The sequence below is a fragment of the Solenopsis invicta genome, chromosome 1 (assembly GCF_016802725.1).
Source record: "Solenopsis invicta isolate M01_SB chromosome 1, UNIL_Sinv_3.0, whole genome shotgun sequence".
Lineage (NCBI taxonomy): Eukaryota > Metazoa > Arthropoda > Insecta > Hymenoptera > Formicidae > Solenopsis > Solenopsis invicta.
The window spans coordinates 25,912,904-25,933,355 of NC_052664.1; the positions used below are offsets into that span (position 1 = coordinate 25,912,904).

General features: G+C 36.4%; 5 protein-coding genes and 1 long non-coding RNA gene across 11 annotated transcripts; 2 read left to right on the forward strand and 4 right to left on the reverse strand.

Moving 5' to 3' along the window:
- Positions 1-73: 73 nt before the first annotated feature.
- Positions 74-1,537, reverse strand: LOC105202117 (coiled-coil domain-containing protein 115). Of its 5 annotated transcripts, none has more exons than XM_026132408.2 (3): positions 1,404-1,473; positions 1,224-1,336; positions 74-637 (listed from the first exon to the last, which is right to left on the reverse strand). In XM_026132408.2, the coding sequence occupies exon 3, from the start codon at positions 627-629 to the stop codon at positions 135-137; it is 495 nt and encodes a 164-aa protein (XP_025988193.1). In that variant the 5' UTR covers positions 630-637; positions 1,224-1,336; positions 1,404-1,473; the 3' UTR covers positions 74-134. The 5 variants fall into 5 exon arrangements, with proteins under 5 accessions (XP_025988193.1, XP_025988191.1, XP_025988194.1 ...); XM_026132406.2 differs by having other exon boundaries at positions 74-689; XM_026132409.2 differs by lacking the exon at positions 1,224-1,336 and having other exon boundaries at positions 1,404-1,537.
- LOC105201998 lies at positions 1,509-5,305 on the forward strand. 2 transcript variants are annotated; one of them, XM_011170328.3, is made up of 6 exons: positions 1,510-1,735; positions 1,892-1,942; positions 2,003-2,131; positions 2,559-2,775; positions 2,846-3,468; positions 4,810-5,305. In XM_011170328.3, the coding sequence occupies exons 1-5, from the start codon at positions 1,626-1,628 to the stop codon at positions 3,461-3,463; spliced, it is 1,125 nt and encodes a 374-aa protein (XP_011168630.2). In that variant the 5' UTR covers positions 1,510-1,625; the 3' UTR covers positions 3,464-3,468; positions 4,810-5,305. The 2 variants fall into 2 exon arrangements, with proteins under 2 accessions (XP_039304331.1, XP_011168630.2); XM_039448397.1 differs by lacking the exon at positions 4,810-5,305 and having other exon boundaries at positions 1,509-1,735; positions 2,846-3,816.
- Positions 4,418-6,080, reverse strand: LOC105202000 (vesicle transport protein SFT2C). Its single transcript, XM_011170330.3, has 3 exons — positions 5,854-6,080; positions 5,115-5,266; positions 4,418-5,051 (listed from the first exon to the last, which is right to left on the reverse strand). Exons 1-3 carry the CDS (start codon positions 6,043-6,045, stop codon positions 4,784-4,786), a joined length of 612 nt encoding a protein of 203 aa, XP_011168632.1. The 5' UTR covers positions 6,046-6,080; the 3' UTR covers positions 4,418-4,783.
- Positions 6,081-6,451: 371 nt separating this feature from the next.
- Positions 6,452-6,917, forward strand: LOC113003364. The gene is made up of 2 exons (XR_003268422.2): positions 6,452-6,649; positions 6,791-6,917. It is a non-coding gene; the product is annotated as an uncharacterized LOC113003364 (long non-coding RNA).
- Positions 6,615-8,080, reverse strand: LOC105201997 (zinc finger CW-type PWWP domain protein 1). Its single transcript, XM_011170327.3, has 3 exons — positions 7,850-8,080; positions 7,199-7,602; positions 6,615-7,111 (listed from the first exon to the last, which is right to left on the reverse strand). The coding sequence occupies exons 1-3, from the start codon at positions 8,043-8,045 to the stop codon at positions 6,758-6,760; spliced, it is 954 nt and encodes a 317-aa protein (XP_011168629.2). The 5' UTR covers positions 8,046-8,080; the 3' UTR covers positions 6,615-6,757.
- Positions 8,081-13,136: 5,056 nt separating this feature from the next.
- Positions 13,137-20,440, reverse strand: LOC105201995 (serine/arginine repetitive matrix protein 2). The gene is made up of 2 exons (XM_011170324.3): positions 18,509-20,440; positions 13,137-18,242 (listed from the first exon to the last, which is right to left on the reverse strand). The coding sequence occupies exons 1-2, from the start codon at positions 20,388-20,390 to the stop codon at positions 18,166-18,168; spliced, it is 1,959 nt and encodes a 652-aa protein (XP_011168626.1). The 5' UTR covers positions 20,391-20,440; the 3' UTR covers positions 13,137-18,165.
- Between the last annotated feature and the right edge of the window lie 12 nt (positions 20,441-20,452).

Below are 20,452 nucleotides of genomic sequence, written 5' to 3' on the forward strand. Positions count from 1 at the left end.
ATTTCATTACAATCTGAATCAGAGATTATGGATATATATGGATATATATGGATTAGCATTGATTACTATAAACTCACTTATGAACAAACTCTAATTGTATAACAAAATTTCTATCTTTGTTTAATAAATTTTAGTTAAGTTTCAACATTTGGAGAACATAAACTATCTTTTTGAATATACAATGTCTTAAGCTTGGAGAGTACAGATGTAAGTTCTTCTTGCACATTTGCTATTTTTGCAGCAAGATAAACTGATTCTTGGAAACGTTTTTGACTGTTTTTCAAGTTTTGTGGAACCAGTACACCGAACCATTTTATAGGATCCCCTGGTCCATCTGCAGCATCACTTAACTTTTTACTGATATCAAAATATGGTACAGTATCATCATCTTCATTTGTTTTAGTCTCTAAATCAAACAGAGATGTTACTGTGTCTTCATTATTTGGGACCTGCAGCATACTGATATTCTCCTTTCCACGAATATATTTTGCTTTTGCCAACTCAATGTGGCCATCCTTCAGCAATGTCTCCATCTGAATATTTCCACGAACTTTTTCTTCCATTAATTCTAATTTACGTAACATCAACTCATCAATCTCTTCTGATAAAACGTCTATATTTTTATTCATATTGGAATCTGCAATTACCATCACTTATAATTATATATATGCAAGATAACAAGGTTTTACCTGAAAACAAAATATCAAAAACATGAAGCTGATACAAACATGTGTCCATTGTTGAAAAAAATAAATATAAGATACACAATTTAATAGATATGTCTATTATTTAAAAATACATATCATATCAGGATGATTCCTAAATAAAACAAAGTTGAAGAGGTTATTCCTTGGTTTATTTTAAAAAGAAAAGTGTTTTTATGAATGTATGTTCTGTTTGTTTTCAAAATACAAGATGTTAAAGTTAAGGAAAATTTAGAAAATCTGGAAACGCTTAGAGATATTTTATTCAAATTTGGTATGCCTATTATATATGTAGCATTAAAAATCATTTTCTAATACTGATGAAATATTTGTACATCTATCAGGGATGTATAAGGGTAATCATATCAAGTTATTTATGAAGTAGTCTAGGGTAAATGTTTGTAGGATCTCTTCTCTCGAAAATAAATCAAGAAATATTACGTTCACACACACACACACAACTTTCTGCACTTACGTAGGAATCACCCTGCATAATCTATTTTATGTTAAGAAACTTACACGTATATTAAATATTAATTACTGTTTAACAAGTTTTGTATTAAACAATCTTAACGTTTCAAATATCCTGTTTCATTGACAAATAAAATCCGCTTCTTCAATCTCTTTTACTTCTTGAAGGACATTCAATCAATTTTCATCATTATTTTTATCAACAAGTCAAGTGACATTAATACTAACCTCAAAATACATACACTACAGAAATTATGACAATACTTCCATTCCGACATGTGTCGTCCTGTAAGTTAGTAAGTTACCACCTTTTCACAAAGGTTCTAGAAATTGATGTCCTCATGCGCACGAAACTCGGAGATCTGCATTACCGGTGAACTCTCCAATCAACTTAACCTTTATAAATTTCAGCATTTTGAGAAATATCAACAAGTGTATAATTATATTAACATGACCACGCCGGTATTAACAAAGAAGCAGCAAAGGCACAGCTTGTCAGCTAAAAAGAAAGGCCCTACCAAGTTAAAAAATGTTTTGGCACAACCCTATCCAAATTTCTGGTATTTTCACATGAAATTAATTTTGAAGCATGTTTACATTGATTTTAATAATTTGTAATAGTATTATTAAATGTTTAATTAAAGATAAATACTTATTTATAAGTATTATTAAAGACGATTGCAATTTAGACTCATTTTTACAAAATGTTTAATTAGGCCAGTCATCAGTGTAGATCAGTATCCAGAGCTGGTAGCAAACCTTAATATGTAAGTATAATTTGAGATATTCTTGGAAAGTATCTTTAATTACCTATAAAAATGTTATAGGATATTGCCATCAATTAAACCATTCAACAGTAGACTCCCTAAACATGTGCTTAAAGATATACCAAAGAAAGATCGTGCGTTAGCTAGAAAAGAAATGTTGGAAAAGGCACCTCCAAAGCCAGATATACTGTATGTATCCTTTACGACTACATTCAGCAGAAAAAGCATCTTTGGAACTGTAAGATTTTTTTATCAGACTGATTTGTTATTCACTATTTTGACCAACTGAATCACTGGTTATATTTTTCAAAGGTTTTTTGGGTTTTAAGATCTGAAAAAAATTCTAATATATTTCAATAGTTGAGAATACGATTGTGTAATTATATAACCTGAAAGGTTTTTTTTACTTTTTTCATGTCCAAATTGGCTTTGAAGACCAATGGAAAAATAGTATCAAATTTGTTGGATTGATTAATTAATTAGTTTCTGCCAGGTCTAAACATAAACTAATTATGTTAAAAAAATTATAACTGTTGCAAAGCTCCTTTTTCTGCTAAACACAGTCATTATGTAGTTTGAAATTTAGCTATTTTATCCATGTTATAAATATTTTCAGGAAATTTATGATTATAGGCGTTAATGTAATTACTCGAGCCTTAGAGAAGAATAATGTATGTTGTGTCTTATTAGACTCGAACGTTGAACCGCCTCTAATAATAAAGCATGTTGTTACTATGGCAGTGAACAAAAAAATACCTGTTCTTCTACTACCCATTCTGAAAGCAGTTACCTTAGAAAAGATGGGATTTGCCACAGCAGCTTTTGCTCTAAAGGTAATTGCTATTTTGTCATTTTTAAGATACAGATTTTTACAGATATTTCTTCAAAATTTTGTTTCTACAGCAAGAGGTACTGAAATGTCCAGATAATATTTGCCATCCATTGTACAAATCAATAGCAGAAGCTTTTAAAGACTTTGAACTACCTCAATGTTTGCTGCAACATTGTAAACCCGATGAAATGCCTGATGAAAGTTCAATGTGTGAAATAAAAATCAGAAGCAAGAAACGTGATAAAAATCCAAATATTTTTAAGCCAGAAAAACCTGTCATAGTATTTACAGACGTGTATAAGTATAGATCTTCACGAGACAAGAGAGCTTTTATACCGCCTGCAGTCAACCCAAATTCTCAGATCTCTCAAACATCATCAGACGACTTTATCGCTTTTGGCAGTGATTTTGATCTTGCCAATGATTATTGTGCAGATATACCGAAAAATAAAAGATATGTAAATATTGGCAAGGAAGAAAAACATGAAGCAAGAAAAATTGAAAATACTGAAAACAATCAATCTTCTAAAAACCTAAAGTTAATCAACGATAGTGCAGATTCAACAAAACATGCAAAAAATTATATATTGAAAAGAAAGGATGAATCTAACTATTTATCACTAAAAATAAAACGTATACAAGCAAATAATAAACGACATAAGGCAACCAAATTTACTAAGAAAAAATAGTAAAGGTATTCAACAACTTCATAATAGCGTAGTTGTTTATCAAGCAAAAGATTTGACTGTGATTTTCAATATTACCCTGCAATACAAAAATCTCGAGTGAAAAAATATTTTAGTATGATGGAGACAAGAAGAAAAAATATAAACTAAATTCCAAGATCAAAATATATTTTAACATTAGAAATAAAGAAATTGCATCATCTTTAGAAATCTATAAATAAAAATTCCAATCCGTCAAAAACGCTAGGAACTACGTTAGTTTTATTTCAAATTAGAAAATTTAATAAACACTATCTGTCTTCGACAAAATCAATTAGTTGACAAATAAATTCCAATCTTGAAAACTACAGGATAAATACTTAATGGTAATATTATAACCAAAGAATTTTAGAAATTTATATAACTAATCAATATTTAAACAATTGATTAGTTCCAGACTCTCGAAATTTAAATATAATCAATGAAAAATAGGCTAATGAGAGTCAGCGCGGGTCAAAGAGCGCAATCACAAGTATCAATATTGAAGCATTTATTCAATTCAAAATTAAATGCTTCCCGTTTTCAGTGACTGATGACGGCTTCTATTTTATTGCCTTTACTATTTTTTGTTGCGCTGAAGATGATTCCAAAGCGAGTAGAATCGTTCGTGTTGTAATTTTGAATTGAATAAATGATTCAATATCGATACTTGTGATTGCGCTCTTTGACCCGCGCTGACTCTCATTAGCCTATTTTCCAATCATTAATTGTATTTAATCAATATTTCATAACAATCTTTGTAGTTTTAATACTTTTAGCAAAATGCCTGAGAAAAATAAATTATATTTAATTTGTAATTATATAAAGAAAAAATAGAACAAAAATGCGATGTATAAATATATACTTAATTTCTTTACATAAATTATTACACATTATATACAAGAATTAAACCTTTTTACAATATTAAATAAATTAATATTTATACTAATAAATAGAATTGTATTTACTAATATAAGCATTATACAACTGTTGAAATTTCTGGCAATAAGAAACACTATCAAAAATAGTTATTATATGTTTACAAAATTGCACTCGATATCAGATTAGCATATAATACATTTTGTTTTATGTATTGTTGGGTATATTATGCGGATTTAAAAATCAGTCTTCTGTGTATTAATTTTAATAATGATAATTTGATAAATCTTGAATAATAATTTATTTAATATCCTAATTTCTCTTTACTATGAATCTCATGCGATGCTTTAAAAAATTTTGTAAGAAATGAGATATTGCTGCTTTTATTAGAAAACATTAAAATATAGCCTAAGCATAATAATCTTATTACACAGGTAAACTTGACTTTACAGATGATCGAAACATTCTTGTAAAAAACATGAGACTAGTTGTGCCTCCTGGTATGTGACTTATTAAAAAGGATAATGTAGCTATCAACTGCAAAATAGCACATAACACTGTCAAAGGAGTTGACTGTAAATGCAGAGCAGAATACAGTGTGCCTGTCAACGTTGCGAAGTACAACATGGTAAAGTACTTCTTCTCAGCTAGGAATAATGATTTCATATAACTTGATCCCCATAAAAAACAAAAGCTGCAAGAAACCTTTTGTTAGACATGTATCCTTACAGTATTTGTTAAATATATGTATATATACCTCATTAAAAAGAAGAGACTTCCTAAGGAATAAAGTAGAGCAAATTTTCTTGCTTTAAGTAATAAAACAGGAATATATATTGTTGATAGACAGAAGCATAATAGTCCCAGAAGAAAACATACAGCAAAGGATATAAGTCTATGTGTTCTCGTCTATCAAAATAAAAATAAATATCTTATTATATTACTCAATATTCAACAGCATTGATATAAACCTTATTTAACACAAAAATAATAGTATAAAGTCAGTTTTTAACTATAGTTTTAATTATAGTTATTTTTTATTGTTACAGTAGCATTTTTATAAGTTTATTGAAATTTATTCAACATTATATTTCACTATTTCCTATAGAATTACTTCAAACAACAGAAAACTTAAAAAAATATTAGAAACAATATTGTATACACAAATAAGGTTAATTTTGATTTTAAATTCTATTTAATTAGCGATTAATTAAACCGATAAAATAGATTTGAACTATATAATTCAGTGTTCTTGATCTAATCTTTCGATACACGCTCGAAAAGAAAGGAAGTTCTATCCATGTTTACAAAACATTAGTTACTTGATAAATTAATCGTCGATTAAATTAATCGGAATCTTAAAGCAATAGCGCTTTGTATCTTGAATAATTGTCTCACACTACTGCTTATATTAATGTTTTTTTGAGCTGAACAGAATTTTATTAATAATCAACAATTATCCATCGGTTCATTAAGGTTATGAGACAATGCACTACCATAGCGGGACAACATTCTCTTTGTGATCTTTGGATCCATCCTGCGTCCTCCTCCACCTCGTTAGTACTTTTTCCGAACCATTTCCCAAAATTCGCTTTCGATATCGCTACCGATGGAACGGTGATTTTATATTGCTTTTCATTTTTGCTACTGAGAAGATACTCGTTCAACTCTTTGTTTAGATCGGCCATTTTAACATCTCTCCTTGTCTAGACTGGTCTAGACAGAGAAGCCTGAGAGCGGCCATCCTGACTTTTTTCATGGGACCAATTAAATCCTCGTTCACTAGCGCCACCGGATATCCACATTTACATTTAGTACTATGTATCACATCCATTTTGCGACGCTGTCGATAAAAATGTCATGTTAGAAGTGGAAGTAATGCGAGTGATTTGAATCAACTATTCTCGCTATTTTAGCTGATGCATATCGGAGTCTCCTTCCACCGCTATATTTATCATTATTTATGTCTGATCCGGGACGTCAAATTTTCTGCGTTTGTCAAGTACTAATTGTGCATGGTATCGCGAAGTGATAGTAGCGATCATGTTACGCAGGTTACAGTGTAAAAACAATCGCGATCTTGTTGTGTAAAATGCATCTTTATGTAACATAACATAAACACCTGTAGCGTTGAATTAACTCTTACGTGTTTTAAGTTTTATTACTCGCGCTTGTGTATATCACTGGAATATCGAATAAAGTATCGGACGATCGTTGTAGTTCGAGAAGAGTAGCAGAACAAGACAGCAGAATTCCAGCGAGAAAACGGCATTCGTCAAAATAATTTCACAGGTATTTTATTTTATTAACATATCTTTATGTTTTTGAGAGTAAATATTCAGAATACTCTAAGCATCAGCATACAGTATATTCATATACTTAATAATCTAATGACTATCTTCATTTGTCATAATTTTTGCACATTTTTTTCAGGTATTCGTCATCCATTCTGTCCCAAAGTTTTCGCAAATATGTTGTAATAGTGCTTTTTGGTATATCTGGATAATCTTTCTCTAACAGAATTAAATTATTTTCATAATAAATTCTAAATACAAACTCATCATCCTTGACACTTTTATAGATTTTTCTATCTATATCTTCAGAGAAACCTTTTTGATCTGAAGATGAAGGTAAAGAATCTAAATTAAGTTTCGAAATAATCGTTTTATCATTTATAATATGTGAAATTTTCGTTCTTGTTAGTTCCACTCTACATAACTTCAATTTTTCCTCTACTTTTTCTGTATTATACCCCTGTAAAAATATAGATAAAATTTTATGCTGCATGTAACAAGTACTAAGTTGAATTTACATTAAATGTAAAAGGATTATTAATATTACATTATCCTGTTTAACACATTTGACGTCAGGTCCATCTTGCTCAGTTGAAAGTTTCTTCTTGTTACTATTTTTTTCATTGATAGTAAGTGGCTTTGTATTTTCAGATTTTGGAACTCCAACTTTTACTGTAAAAAGTGCAACTCTTTTTTCAATTGTCAAAGGTTGTGCTTTCATAGCTTCTTGAATAGCAATATGCCATTTTATTTTCAATCCTTGTTTTATAATAAATGCAGCAGCAAACTTAGGATCCTTCTTCTTTTTGTCTATTGTCAGTGATTGTGCTAGTTTCAGGAAGTCAGAAAGAGTTGTAAATTGTATCATATTATTTTCTGAGACCCAGCTGTGACGTCCTCCATCTCCGAAGTAATGAACATGTATTATCATACTAGCTGATCTATTTGTAGCTGTACCATAATATAATTAAAACATTTTGTAACATTTTTCATCTGTTAATAAACTTCAAAATATCTAATAATTTTTTAAATAACATTCAATAATATATTATGTAACTACATATAAATGATATAATGCTATATTTAATGAAAATATTATTTCAGATTCTTATGTTTTATTTTATGCATGTTCCAAAATAATTCTTTTGAAATATATCATAATTTAAATTAGTGAAATATATGAACTTTAAACATTTACCATTTGATTTATGATATATTCCTGCAGTTGGGTCATATGTTACCATACAAGGCCAGAATGGAAAATTACCAACTCTGGCCCATGCTAACTGTCCTACCATCCATTCAATTTTAGGACTGATTACTTTTGGAGATGGAGTCTCCTCTATACTGTTTAATGTAGCTGATGTAGCAAATGAATCATTGACCACATCCATGTTGTTAGTTATATTATTTTCATTTATATACTTTTGATACTATTATCAATGGAATTTAATAATTGTCTCTGTCCCTTTTACTTCAAATTCTGCAAAATTGTAAGGGCGATGAACATATCAATACCAAAAACCAGTTTCAGACTGCAAAAAAAAAAGATTGATTCTACAGTCACTAAATATATATTATGTAACATTATAAAAAAACTCTCTTGAAAAACATTCATACATAAATATTAAAATATACATTTGAGTTTCATAAACAATGTGTGCTTTGGTTAGGCTAAGAAATATAGAAAATCAACAAAGATGTTACACAGATGCTTCCTTGTTCTGAGAAGCATCAAGAGTGTACATATGGCAAATCTACAGAATTGTTGCCAATAGATTTGGATTTTATCATTCTATTATATCAAAACGGTTGCTACTGGATGGACAGCCATTAGAATCGTCCTGTGAATTCTGACATTAGATACCTCCTCGCTCGTTAAAGCCTTGGCATTCACGTCGGTTACCACTTGGAATTTGGGGCGATCCGGAGTGGACGTCTCGCTGTTCTGTGTTAATGGTATTCATGAACTTGCATTCAGTATGACATTTTTAAGCTCTTACGCTTCGGAAGATGAGAATTATGAAAGTGCATTAGCTACTATAACGACGGCGGTCCATGAAACCCGCGAAATGCCAGTGACGGAAGCAACTCTCGTTATCGCTGGCACCAACAACGGTGGGCCTCGAAGAGTACTATTTTTTTTGCGCGTAATCAGACTTGCATCCGAGGGACAAACGTCTGTTTCCACGCCGCAAGGATCTACACGCGGCCCTAATTTCCGTCCTCTCGACCGTCCCAATTATTGTGATAATAATGAATTGTGAACGAACCTCGTGCAAAAACACCCAAAATCGCGGGAAATGCATTCCTTCCAAAGCCTGAACGTGTTTCCCGCGATTGTGGGCGATTTTCATATTTTCATGGCCGCATTGTCACGCCCTCTAAAGTCGCGGACAAACAACGCGCTTGCACACCGTTTTTACCGATCGCGCCGGTTTTTCTTTCCTTCTCTGCAAGAAAAAAGCAAGAACAAGTTTTCTGTCGCTGTATTTCATATCGAAACGAATTTTACTAGCGTTATCTACGGAGACACCATCATGCATACGAGTATACGAGTATTCATTATTTAAGCGCGGAAAGTGGACGAAAGTGCAACAGGTGTAGCACTCACATCATATTGCCCGTTGCCCGGCATCGTCGCAGTGGTCGCAATGCAATAAATAGCGTTTCGTATGAAGTTGGCCGCGCGTTTTACGAATCTTGTTCACCACGTTGAATTTGTACATTGCTTCGTAACGTCGCAATGGCGATCATCTTCGTCGCGCGTTTTATTCGGCGTGTCGGAATAGAATCGAGTGTGCGCCGCGCGTAATTGTCGGGGATGCCGTACGAAGTGTCGCGCGACGGTTTAGTGGTTAGTGATCGCACGAGTGATCGTCATTAACCTGTCTTCGCGAGTGAATCTTATCGAATAGAGCGAAGGAATGTCGTTCGACAATTCGCGTAGTTCCGTGTTTCGCAGATCTCTCGCGTTACTTTGCCTCGATACGGTAAAATCACGCGTCGTGTAGTGATTGTTGTCAGAGCGTTGCATAAGATATCGTGCAATTTTGTAATTTGACGAGTAGTGTACTCAAGTGATTTAGTGGTTCGAATGAATCTTGTGTAAGTACGAAAGAATCCGCATCGGAGGCGAATCGGAGCAACATGGCGACATGAGCGAAATCTGAGAGGAAGAGGAAGCTCGGGAAGCATCAGGTGTCAGCGGAACAAGCACGGGTAAATAATTTATAATATTTGATGTTCAGAAAATCGAGATCGAACATATCGAGCTCTTGTTATCTGAATTATCCGAATTTGATGATAATCGCGAGGAAAAGGCACATTATCCTATACAGTACATTTTATCCAAAGAACATTTTTTCCATACAACACAGAACTTGTAGCAATGTTATTATTATTATTACAATGTTAAAATGTTGCAATCTATCGTTGTTTTAAATTTTACATTTCTTTCTTGCTGTAATAATATTTCTTTTTTTTTTAATTCTAATGTCTATAGTCATATGGAGCATAACCAACAAATGTTTGCATAACATTCGCTTCCAAAGATTTGTATATTCTTCAAGTTGGGTTTCTTATCTTCCCACATTTCAAAAGATTCTCCAATGTAACGGTTGGCAATCTATTAAATGTTTCAATAAACAAGCCCTTGCCCTACATTTCCTTTCTGATTCCTGCATCAAAAAGCAATGCTCTAACTAATGTTTTATTTAAGCATTCTGCTCTACTATTCAATTGTGAAAAATAAGGTACAGTTGTGTCCAATTCAATTTCTTTATCTTTGCATCATAATGTAACTGTATTACTCACACATGAACTGTCTTCTGTTGTCGCATCTTAATTTAGCAACTTTTATGTTCCATTTAGCTTCAACTTTCTTAATGTGAGCTCTTTAATTTTTTTGGCTGTTTTAATGTTTGATTTTAACAAGTACACTGTTACAAAATGTGTATAATCATCCATAATAAAAGTCATGAAATATTTATTTTCATCTCATGTATCTGGAGAAATTGAACCACATAAATCCATGTCTATTAATTGTAGAGACAACTTCTTAGTCTTGATTGTGTTGATAATCTTTTTCTCTTTCTTTATTCTTGTCATAATTTTGGCATTGAAACAGTGACATATATTTATGTGATTATATAAATCTTATGTATAAATATCTAAACATTGTCTTTCAATTTCATTCATATTAAAAATGCTATAAGCTTTTGTTCCAACCCAATATTTTATTGCGTTTAAAAATTAAAAGAATTTAATACGATTCTATTTATATTTATAATTTATATTTACTATGTTTTCAGAATTAATCGGAAAGGAAATGCAGCAGCAGCAACATCCAGTAAGTGAATGAAGTAGGCAATTTATTTAAGTATAATGAACTGAAGTTAATATTCATTCAGAAGAAGTGAATGTGAAGTTAATCTTAAAAAGTACAAATTAGCAAATAACATATGTAAGTTTTTAAAAAATTTAATTTTTATTATTTTTAAAACAAAATTTTAAATATTACCAATTTTTCAAGCCACTAAATTGTTTGAGAGGCAAAATTGAAAAGTAAAAATAAGAATAATGACAGACACAAGTTGCATTTTTTAAATAATCTATTCTACTAGTTTGTTCTCTATGTACAATCTTTATAGTATTCTCGGTTACTTTAATAATAATACTCTGCGTACAATAAAGGAATATTAGATATTAGGAATAGGAATTAGAGTTTTAGAGTCAGTTTCTTCAATAAATACTACAGATAAGTAATGAGTTATGCTGTGTTTTGTATAATCACATTTATGTTGTTATTAATATTCATTGTACGTTATATTCATTGAAGAAATTGATTCTAAAATTTCAATTTTTATTTCTAATATCTAATATTTCTCTATTGTGCCTTTAAGTTTACATTTATATTTTGGATTGACCATAAAGAGAAATTTACTTTCACTACTCTAAGCGTACAAAAGGATGTGTATATTTTATTTCTACTAATAATAATTTTTACTAATTATGAATGATTTATTTGTTGTGAATTTTTATTAATTTATTAATAAACTGTTGTGGCGACTATATATATATTCGGAGCACGCATGTAACTTAAAGACTTGTACTTAAAGACATCTTAAAGTTTCTTTTTTTTTTTTAATGAACCGATTTTGGTCATGGTACTATCTCGAATATTTTAAATAAAAATATATATATTATATCTAGAGAAAATTTTCATCAATTTATACTTAAATTGATGAAATTGTTTTTTTAACTTGGTTTTCTTTCAAGTTGAAGTGAAAATACTTTTGAGGAAAATAAAAATTTGTTTAATTTCAAGAAATGACGTTGTCAGGCTTTTTTAAAAGTAAATAAATTATTTGTTTAATTTAAACAAATAATTTTTTAATTCAAAAAAATACTGAGAGAAATATAAGAAATAATTTAATTGTTTTGGTTTTAAAAATATATTTTTTTCATCTAAATAAATATTTATGTTGCACATCTAAACTATTTTTTTGATTCCAATAAAAGGAACAAAAAATTTCTTTAAATCAAAGAAACTTTTCTTTAACTGTATAGCACTGTACATTTCTTTGATTCAAACAAATTTTTTTTTGACTTGAAGAAACTTTTTTCTCAGCGTAGTAACAAGTTTAATTATATAGTATTCCTATAATTATTTATATAATTAACAATTTAATAATCAGAGCTTGAATTTATTGGATGTTATGTTTTTTTTAAATATAACGTAAATTATATATATTATACACATGTATATTATTTAATACAAGTTACAAATACATTTATTATATTATATTTAAATATATTTGTATATTTAAATATGTAAATATATTTAATGTATTTGTAACTTGTATTAGATAATATACATGTGTATTATATATATATATATATATATATATATATATATATATAATTTACGTTATATTAAAAAAAAACATAACATCCAATAAATTTAAGCTCTGTTTATTAAATTGTTAAATATATGAATAATTATAGAAATACTATATTTATATATTTAAATATATAAATATATAAATATATTTAATATGTATAAATATAAATAATGTAAATAATATACATGTGTATACATATCATCAAGAGTATATTATAGAGGGTGAAACTTAATTTTTGTATCAACATTTTATCATAAGAGATGACTTATCGACTGCAACTGCGTTCCAATATACACTGCCAGTACTGAAAATCTATAGTTTACGTTACGTATATTACAGATTTTCAATGAGTTTTGGAATATAATTAGAACATGTAAATCTTACATCTGCAGTTGATAAGTCATCTCTTATGATAAAACGTTGACACAAGAATTAATATTCACTCTGTATATGTATTTTACGTATTAATGAAATTGAAAAGATATAGATAATATATAATGTATGCATGCAATCATTAAAAAAATCAGAGTTATTTATGAATTGCGAGAAAATAACTGACACGTGAATAAAATGCCACGATGGGTTTTCAAACTTACATTTATTTAAACAAATCAACATTGACCTCATATTTACGGATTGTATACTGTATTTGTTGCACAGAGGATGCACCTTTCTATACGCGAGATCTACGTATCTCGCGACGCGTCGTACCGTTTGACAAATTATTACGGTCGGGAACAAGGGAGGGGGGAAGAGAGGGCGGAGGGATTGGATCGAGTACCGACAGAATAATTAACGAGATCAGAAGAACCGGACTATATAGAAACAAGTCTCACGTTATCACAATGTAATATCGCGTTAGAGAGCACATACTTATACAATAATCTTAATAAATATAATAATAATGTCGTGTGAGAAGAAGAGGAATGATACTAATAGGCGCGCAAACGTAACAATAGTAGCACGGGAACTCAGACAACAAATCGATCACATTCGAAATACAGTACACGCTACGAATTATTGTGTAATAACTCAGGTTCCGCTTATTCGTCTTATATAGTTTTCTGGTGTCTTTTACCGCTAAATACGTACTGCTCACGGCCGCTTGATCTCTCGATTATACGATACATAGGATGAGACTGCTAATTATTCAACATGAAGATCCCTAAACTTATTCTCACATGCGCCGCGAAACGAATTCACCCTGGGGAATTGAGACGCCTATCAAGTGTCGTCGATTGGTATTTGCATACTTAATCGCGAAACTCCGTATATGTATAAGCTCAAGGAAAATACAAACGAGCGTGATGAATCATTCGTTCGTTCATTTAACTCGTGACGCTTGGAAATTAACGAGTTCCTTTCGTAACTCCGTCACGCAAATGAATTTGAATTTCAAAGGGTCACGAGAAATTTTTTTTTTTTTTTTGAAAACAGCTTTTCAGGCGAAGAAAAAACAATTTGCCAAATTTAATTCTTTATATTATCCTCCTTTGCTGCAGAAAGCAAAAGAAGAAGGCGTTTGCGAAAGTTTTTCTCTCGCCACATTTTCTTCATGTATACACGGATTTACGCAACTAAGCGTATGTATGCGAGTACGCGTGCGTTTGTATGTATATATATCATTTTCTCTTTCTTTCTCTCTTTCATTTCTTCTCTCTCTCTCTCTCTCTCTCTTTCTCTTTCTTTCTCTCATTTTCTCTCTCATTCTTTTCTCTCGCTCTCCCTCTCTCTCACTCTCCATACGCATAAGTGTGTACGTTTCCTCGTGGAGATAAATTCGTGTGTATTTTCGTTAACTATATACTTTGGCTTGTCCTCACACCTCACTGCACCTTCGTTCTCTCGCTTTAACGCTAATGGCAGCACGGATACAAGTTTGTTTTTATACTGTATAATAGCGTCCTCTCAGCGCACACACGTGCCCTAATCATCCTGCCTCATTATTCGAACGAGCGCGTGTCCGTGACGTACATATATACATATATGCGTACATATATATGTATACACGGCTAATCCGCCGACAGCCGTGCGCGCGAATGGTGGCATGGACGTCCCTTCGGTTGATAGTGAGTACACGACGTAGTCTCGTTTCTTTTTTATGCTATGTATAATATCGTACAGTACGCAATGATGTTGTAATAAATTGCTATGTGTACGCACTACGAGAGGGGAGAAAACTATATATATATATATAATATATATATATATTCATATATATATATATATTTATATTTTTTATATATTTTTTTATATATGTATACGTGTGTAATTTGTGGAGAAACGAATCGCTGTGTAGCGTATAATGCGTGTACGCATGTACGTGTACAATACAAGCGGCGCCCACGCAACGCGACGCGTCGCGACGCCCCGGCCTCCGTGACGTCGTTGCACTCCCTAGTAACAATCTGCCTCGAGACTGCTGTAAATCTTGCAGCAGATCCTGACAAATTCTGCCAGCAGAACGTTGTGATCTGCTCGAGTTTTCCGAAAGATTCTGCAGGCAGATTCTTGCAAGAAACTTGCACGTATCTGTTACAGCATTCTTTCTTTCGCGATCTGCACGTCACTTCTGCTGAAAGAATCTTATGTCAGTCTGCTGATAAACGTCGAGCAGTTACGGGAAGAATCTGCTTCAAGATAGCTTGATCTCTGCAGCAAGATCTGCAAACAGTCCATTTGCATGTACAGTGCACGAATCTTGCAGCAGACTGCTGACAGATTACCAGCAGGCATGACTGGGAATAATCTAGTTCAATTTTGCTGCAATTAACTGCACGCAGATTCTGCTCTGCAGAAAATGCTACTAGGGCTTAACCTTTCACTCCCCTCTAGGTGTAAATTCGGGGGATACTCATGACCGATTTCCGTAGATTGCGCGGCCATTCGATCCCCTTCCTCCCTTTCTACCTCGATTTTTTCGCTAATCATCGTCGACGGAAGCGCGGCCGGAAATAAAAACGCGCTCGTCCGTCACGGATCAGGAATCCTTACATGAGTTCGCGGCAGATCCGTGGAACAAATCTCGCTCGAATCTCGAACACATCGTGTTGTCTTTTCCTCACGATCCGTGCGTTTCCCGTTTCGAAGTGAGAGTCGCTATACAATAGATTTGTCGCGAAATATAATAATAATAAATGGCTTATTTTGGACCTTATACAGCACAGAATCTTGCACCAATATTCCTACGAGCTCTGTGCTGTATAGAATCATCTTTACTGTTCGAGAGAATTTTTGTTATTCACTTTATTGAAGCTTTATCACTGAAGTTAGAGAACGCAACTATTACAGCAATCTTCGCCGTTATCCTTTTAAACATTCTTTCCGCTTAAATGCCTCGCCTTTCAGGAAAAATGCATGGAACGCTTCGAGTTCGCCGACGATTACGCTCGATCTCGTGACGTTCAGAAGGCGAGATGCGAACAGAGTAAATGAACGTAATGACCCCTGCTCGCGGATATTTTGCTACGGGCTCGAATTAACTTCTATCGTATCGCTAGTCGTAATATCACTTAATCGCTCATCATCGATCGCGTTCCGGGAATGCATTTACGAACGATCGATGAGACTAGAAGAAGGGAACGAAAGGGGTGGAGGAGGCGTCTGTCAAGAGGGTGCATTGAGAGAGAAAGAGCGGCACTAGGTACTTAGACGAAAGGTACCGGGTGAGCGTTCACGCGGCGCTAATTATACGCGGAGCTATCCTAAAAAATTATGCACTAAACGACGGCGGCCGTTCGCGCGACACGAGATCGGACGTGTTCGTCAACGAGGGTAGGAAGGAGGGATCTGGTGTCTAATCAGCGTCGTCGCTCGAGCGCACTCGGGTGCGACTAATGCGCCCTTAATGCACGCGGGGGCGGCCTTCCCGTTAACGGTACCTGCTCACGGACGTCGTACCTAAGTGAGAATTCCCCTATGCGTTATGCTATACACAATTAATATCAGCCGCGCAGAACACCGAGCCATATCGTTCACGAGACACACGCACGATATAGAAAAGATCACTGGCGCAAAGGAGGGAATGGGGGGGGGAACTTGCGCGGAGCGTCCCGTGTCGAAGGCGGGAGTGACGAAACGTCCTTCACGCGCGAGCGCGAAAACTGAAGCGAATAGCGCACACGAGTGACAACGCAAGCGGCAACGAGACACGGCGTGTTCATTCGAAAACGTACTGCACGTTGCACCGAGGACGAAGGGAGAAACGATCAAGTACGCGCAGCCGATCGCACCCCCCACGGACACACCCTGTCGGTCTTCTCCTCCTTGGTTTTTTTTTCTTACCCCTTAGTATCCCGTATTCACGCGGTTGTCCACCGACGTTTCAACCCCTTAATTAATATTGCACGCACCGGCACACGGGAGGCTATGCACCCAGCGGCGTTCTTCTTTGGTTTTTTTTAATATCACGCTCGCTGGATCGTCGCCCGAATAACGAACGAAATCGATCGTCACGAATCTGAATCCAAGCGCGCACCCGCGCGGTCCAACAATCTCGCAACGTCGATATAACGTATAAAAAGAAGGAAAAGAAACGAAAAATAGATATGAACGTGTAACAAAGAGTCGTATCTCGTCGAGCCCCGACAATTCTCGATCGAGCGAACCCTTGGGGGATCCGCGTTGCCCCTGGAACGAGGCCAATCCCTTGATCACGATGCGCTCGAATCGCATCTCCGCAATTTTCTCTTTCTCCTTCCTCTCTTCAATTTTCCCTCTACCTCCTCTTCACTTATATACTTGTCGCTCGAACGCGAACGTTACAAATATTATATAATTACGTGTACACGTACGGAGTACGTACATATACAAATTATGCTTAGCGTTACTATTTGCGCGCGTCCGCGATCGAGGCGGATCGCTCGATCCGCGTCGGACGCACCCTGTGTGTATCTCCGATCTCTCATCCTCTGCGGCAGAGCATTCTCTCCGTGAATTCACGAAATCACGCGAAATCACGCTTACACTATAGAGATTCATGTCATTATTATTCCCTAGTCGGTACTTTAATCGTTTTAGCATTACGTTACTAATTACGTTATAGAACTAATCAATCAACGCCCTACCGTGAATCGTCTCGTTCGCGCCCGCCGAACGGCAACCCCGACTCTTCCGTTTCCGCTCTCGTCCCATACAGAGCGACGAAACGTCGTGATCTGCCGTGGATGTCCGCTCGGCCGGGCGCGGCCCTACATTTCGTCTTGAGCTGAAAACATTCAGGCGCCGCACTCCGGAGGAGGAGCACCTCCGTTTCTCCGAGCGCGACGCGAAACGCACACGTATATATTACGCTATTTAAATAATAGTCAGTCCTTAACCCCTCGCCTCGACTTCCGCCCGTTCTTGAGAACTTCCGACTCGCCCTCTCCCGTGAAAATGATCGTCGAATGCCGAAAATGAATTCGAAGCTATTTCGTTTTCTTCTTTTCTTCTTTTTTTTTTGGTATTTTCCATTGTAGTCTTCGTGTAGGCCAACGAAGTTTTCGGCGCTCGTGTACGAAGCGCGATCGTGTTAGAATCTTCCTCCCTGCCTCTCTCGTTCGACCTCGTTAATCTTCATCTCGACTAGTTGCGCCCTGCCGTCTCGTCTTTTAGGTGGTTTCGAAGATTATGCTCTTCGTGAGGCCCTTGCGAGGACAACCGAGTTGCGGTGCTGTGTTGCGGGACGCCTCTTTCTCCTAATAGCTGTTTGAACCCCAATTTTATTTTAGTCTGAGACCTCATACTTTTATTCATTAACTCTTTATAAAATCGTAGTAATGGATATTAGAAAATAATAATTCCTTTAAACTGTACACGATCTCCATTTATATATCTTGCTGCATTTGTTGAGCTGCTTGTGATAAGCGCGTCGATTATAAATTAAGGGAGCCAGTGCTGATGTTCACTGTCGATGGGAATTTAACCGACGGCTTATGGAAGCAATCATTATACCGTCGTAACGTACTCACGCAGCTCAGGAGACTCGGACCTGACCCAAGGATCGTCGTACTTGGACACTTCCTCGCTGCGAGTTCTTCCAGGCGGTTTGGGACGCTCGCGAGGATGCATGCGCGGTCCCTCTTCGCTCAGTGATCTCTTCGTTGCGTCTATATGCTTCGGCACCTCCAGCGTGGCCTTGGATCTGATTAGCTGGGGCCTCTGTCGTTTAGTCTCCTCACTAGCAGCGCGTACTATTACCGTCGGCGGGGGAGGCCCGGCCTGGGGCAGTCTGTCCTCCAGAGGATTAGAGGGGACTGATGTTTTCGCTCTGAATGCACCCTTCCGGACGAGCTTGGACTTGCTGGATCTGCGCACCGGCGAGTAGTACTCCGGCGAGTATTCTTGCGGCTTTATGATACTTTTCCGCTTAGCGGTGGGCGTAGTAGGCACCCTTGGCGACCAGACTGGCGATTCCTCGTCCTCCGGCGTGGTCAACTTCTTCGGCGGCGTCTTCTCCGGCGAATTCTCCTTCCAGCCGCCCTGGTACAGCGGGAACGGCGCGACTTGATTGAGGATCTTCCATCGGAAATCCTCGTCGTCGCTTTTGCTGGGCGTCGCCGGTTCCGGAGGTGGACAATGCGTAGGCGTGACATTGTGGAAGGGTGACCATTTTTTGTCATCGATTACCTCGACGGGAATGTCGCTCGGTGACTCGTCGTACGGCGTCCACTTGATCTCGCTGATGTGCTTCTGCTCACGCTTCTTCATTCCGATCGTCGGTAGCGGAGACGAGTCTTCGTACGGTGCCCACTTGGTGCTGGTAATCATGATCTCTGGTGAAATTAAACGCCGTACAACTCTGTTCTCCAGCTTACTCATTTGTCGTGGATCCGGTTCCGGCGACATGCTCCTGCGTATGCTGTACTTGGGCCGTTCGCGCAGACTCTTACTCTTCGGCTCGTCCATGCTTCTGTACCACTTGGACGCCTTTTTCTCAGCGGGCAGAGAGACGTGTGGCTTCATGGCCCACCTTGCTCGTATCGCATGCTTCTTACTCTCCACCGGTGGACTGATGACCTTTTCTTTCTCCTTTTCCTTCTCCTTTTCTTTCTCTTTACCTTTATCTTTGTCTCTGTGACTAAAGCCCCATTTTCTTGAACTTTCGCTCCTCCCTTTTTCAGAGCGCTCCAATTTGGGTCGATCTCTCTTTCCTTTGGCGGCTCTCGGATCCTCGCTAGCTTGCCTCTTCACCTCCGGTTTCTCCCATGGCACGGTCGGTTCCTCGGGCGTCAGCGATTTCGAGTAGACCAGTCTTTTTTCTTCCTTCTGCGGCGGCTTCTCTGGCTCTTTCACCTCCGGCTTCACTTCCACCGGTGACGCTGGCGCCGGCGTCTTTACCTTGGGACAGGTGCATCTGGGCTTTGGATTCGGCATTACGTCCGGCACCTGTAACCATCTGGCCTCCCTCGCGAATCTGGTGTCGTCGCTGCTGTGCTTCCTTAGGTCGTGCATCGTCGGTGTCAGCAGATTTTCTACCGACCACTTGTCCACCTCCGCACTGTGATGTTTCCTGAGATCGCCGCGATGCACCCCCTCCGACTTCTTCTCTCCCGGAATCAGACTGTGGCAGCTGCACTTTGTCTTCCTGGCGATATCCAAGTCGGTGGTCGAGGTATGGAGCTCCCAGCGGAATTCTGTACCTTCGCTGGTGCGCCTTCTCAGATCCCAGATTGCCTCGTCGGGCGACAAGAAGTCGCTGGTACTCCATGTCACCTCAGTACTGCGTACTCTCAGGAAACTGCCGCGTTCTTTAGTAGTGCGATAGTTGGGTTCGTCGCAGGTGCAGATTCTCGTTGGCGTTCTTTGCGATTCCAATGGTGCCGGTTCGATGGCGTCCAAATCCTCGATCATCCATGGGACCTCCTCGCGGCGCCGTCGGCCGCACGACGGGCAGAATAAGTCGTCGTCGCGAC

What these genes read in the sequence shown, in the direction of transcription:
- LOC105202117 (XM_026132407.2), bottom strand. Translation starts at nt 650, where the DNA reads ATGGTAATTGCAGATTCCAATATGAATAAAAATATAGACGTTTTATCA.
- LOC105201998 (XM_039448397.1), top strand. Translation starts at nt 1,509, where the DNA reads ATGTCCTCATGCGCACGAAACTCGGAGATCTGCATTACCGGTGAACTC. An exon ending in CCTCCAAAGCCAGATATACT is followed by an intron (nt 2,132 to 2,558) that starts GTATGTATCCTT and finishes AAATATTTTCAG; the next exon opens with GAAATTTATGATTATAGGCG. An exon ending in CAGCAGCTTTTGCTCTAAAG is followed by an intron (nt 2,776 to 2,845) that starts GTAATTGCTATT and finishes TTGTTTCTACAG; the next exon opens with CAAGAGGTACTGAAATGTCC.
- LOC105202000 (XM_011170330.3), bottom strand. Translation starts at nt 6,045, where the DNA reads ATGGCCGATCTAAACAAAGAGTTGAACGAGTATCTTCTCAGTAGCAAA. An exon ending in GAGAATGTTGTCCCGCTATG is followed by an intron (nt 5,267 to 5,853) that starts GTAGTGCATTGT and finishes TTATTTTGATAG; the next exon opens with ACGAGAACACATAGACTTAT. An exon ending in AGTCTCTTCTTTTTAATGAG is followed by an intron (nt 5,052 to 5,114) that starts GTATATATACAT and finishes GGTTTCTTGCAG; the next exon opens with CTTTTGTTTTTTATGGGGAT.
- LOC105201997 (XM_011170327.3), bottom strand. Translation starts at nt 8,045, where the DNA reads ATGGATGTGGTCAATGATTCATTTGCTACATCAGCTACATTAAACAGT. An exon ending in AATATATCATAAATCAAATG is followed by an intron (nt 7,603 to 7,849) that starts GTAAATGTTTAA and finishes ATTATGGTACAG; the next exon opens with CTACAAATAGATCAGCTAGT. An exon ending in AATGTGTTAAACAGGATAAT is followed by an intron (nt 7,112 to 7,198) that starts GTAATATTAATA and finishes ATATTTTTACAG; the next exon opens with GGGTATAATACAGAAAAAGT.
- LOC105201995 (XM_011170324.3), bottom strand. Translation starts at nt 20,390, where the DNA reads ATGATCGAGGATTTGGACGCCATCGAACCGGCACCATTGGAATCGCAA. An exon ending in GTCCGAGTCTCCTGAGCTGC is followed by an intron (nt 18,243 to 18,508) that starts GTGAGTACGTTA and finishes GGGTTCAAACAG; the next exon opens with CTATTAGGAGAAAGAGGCGT.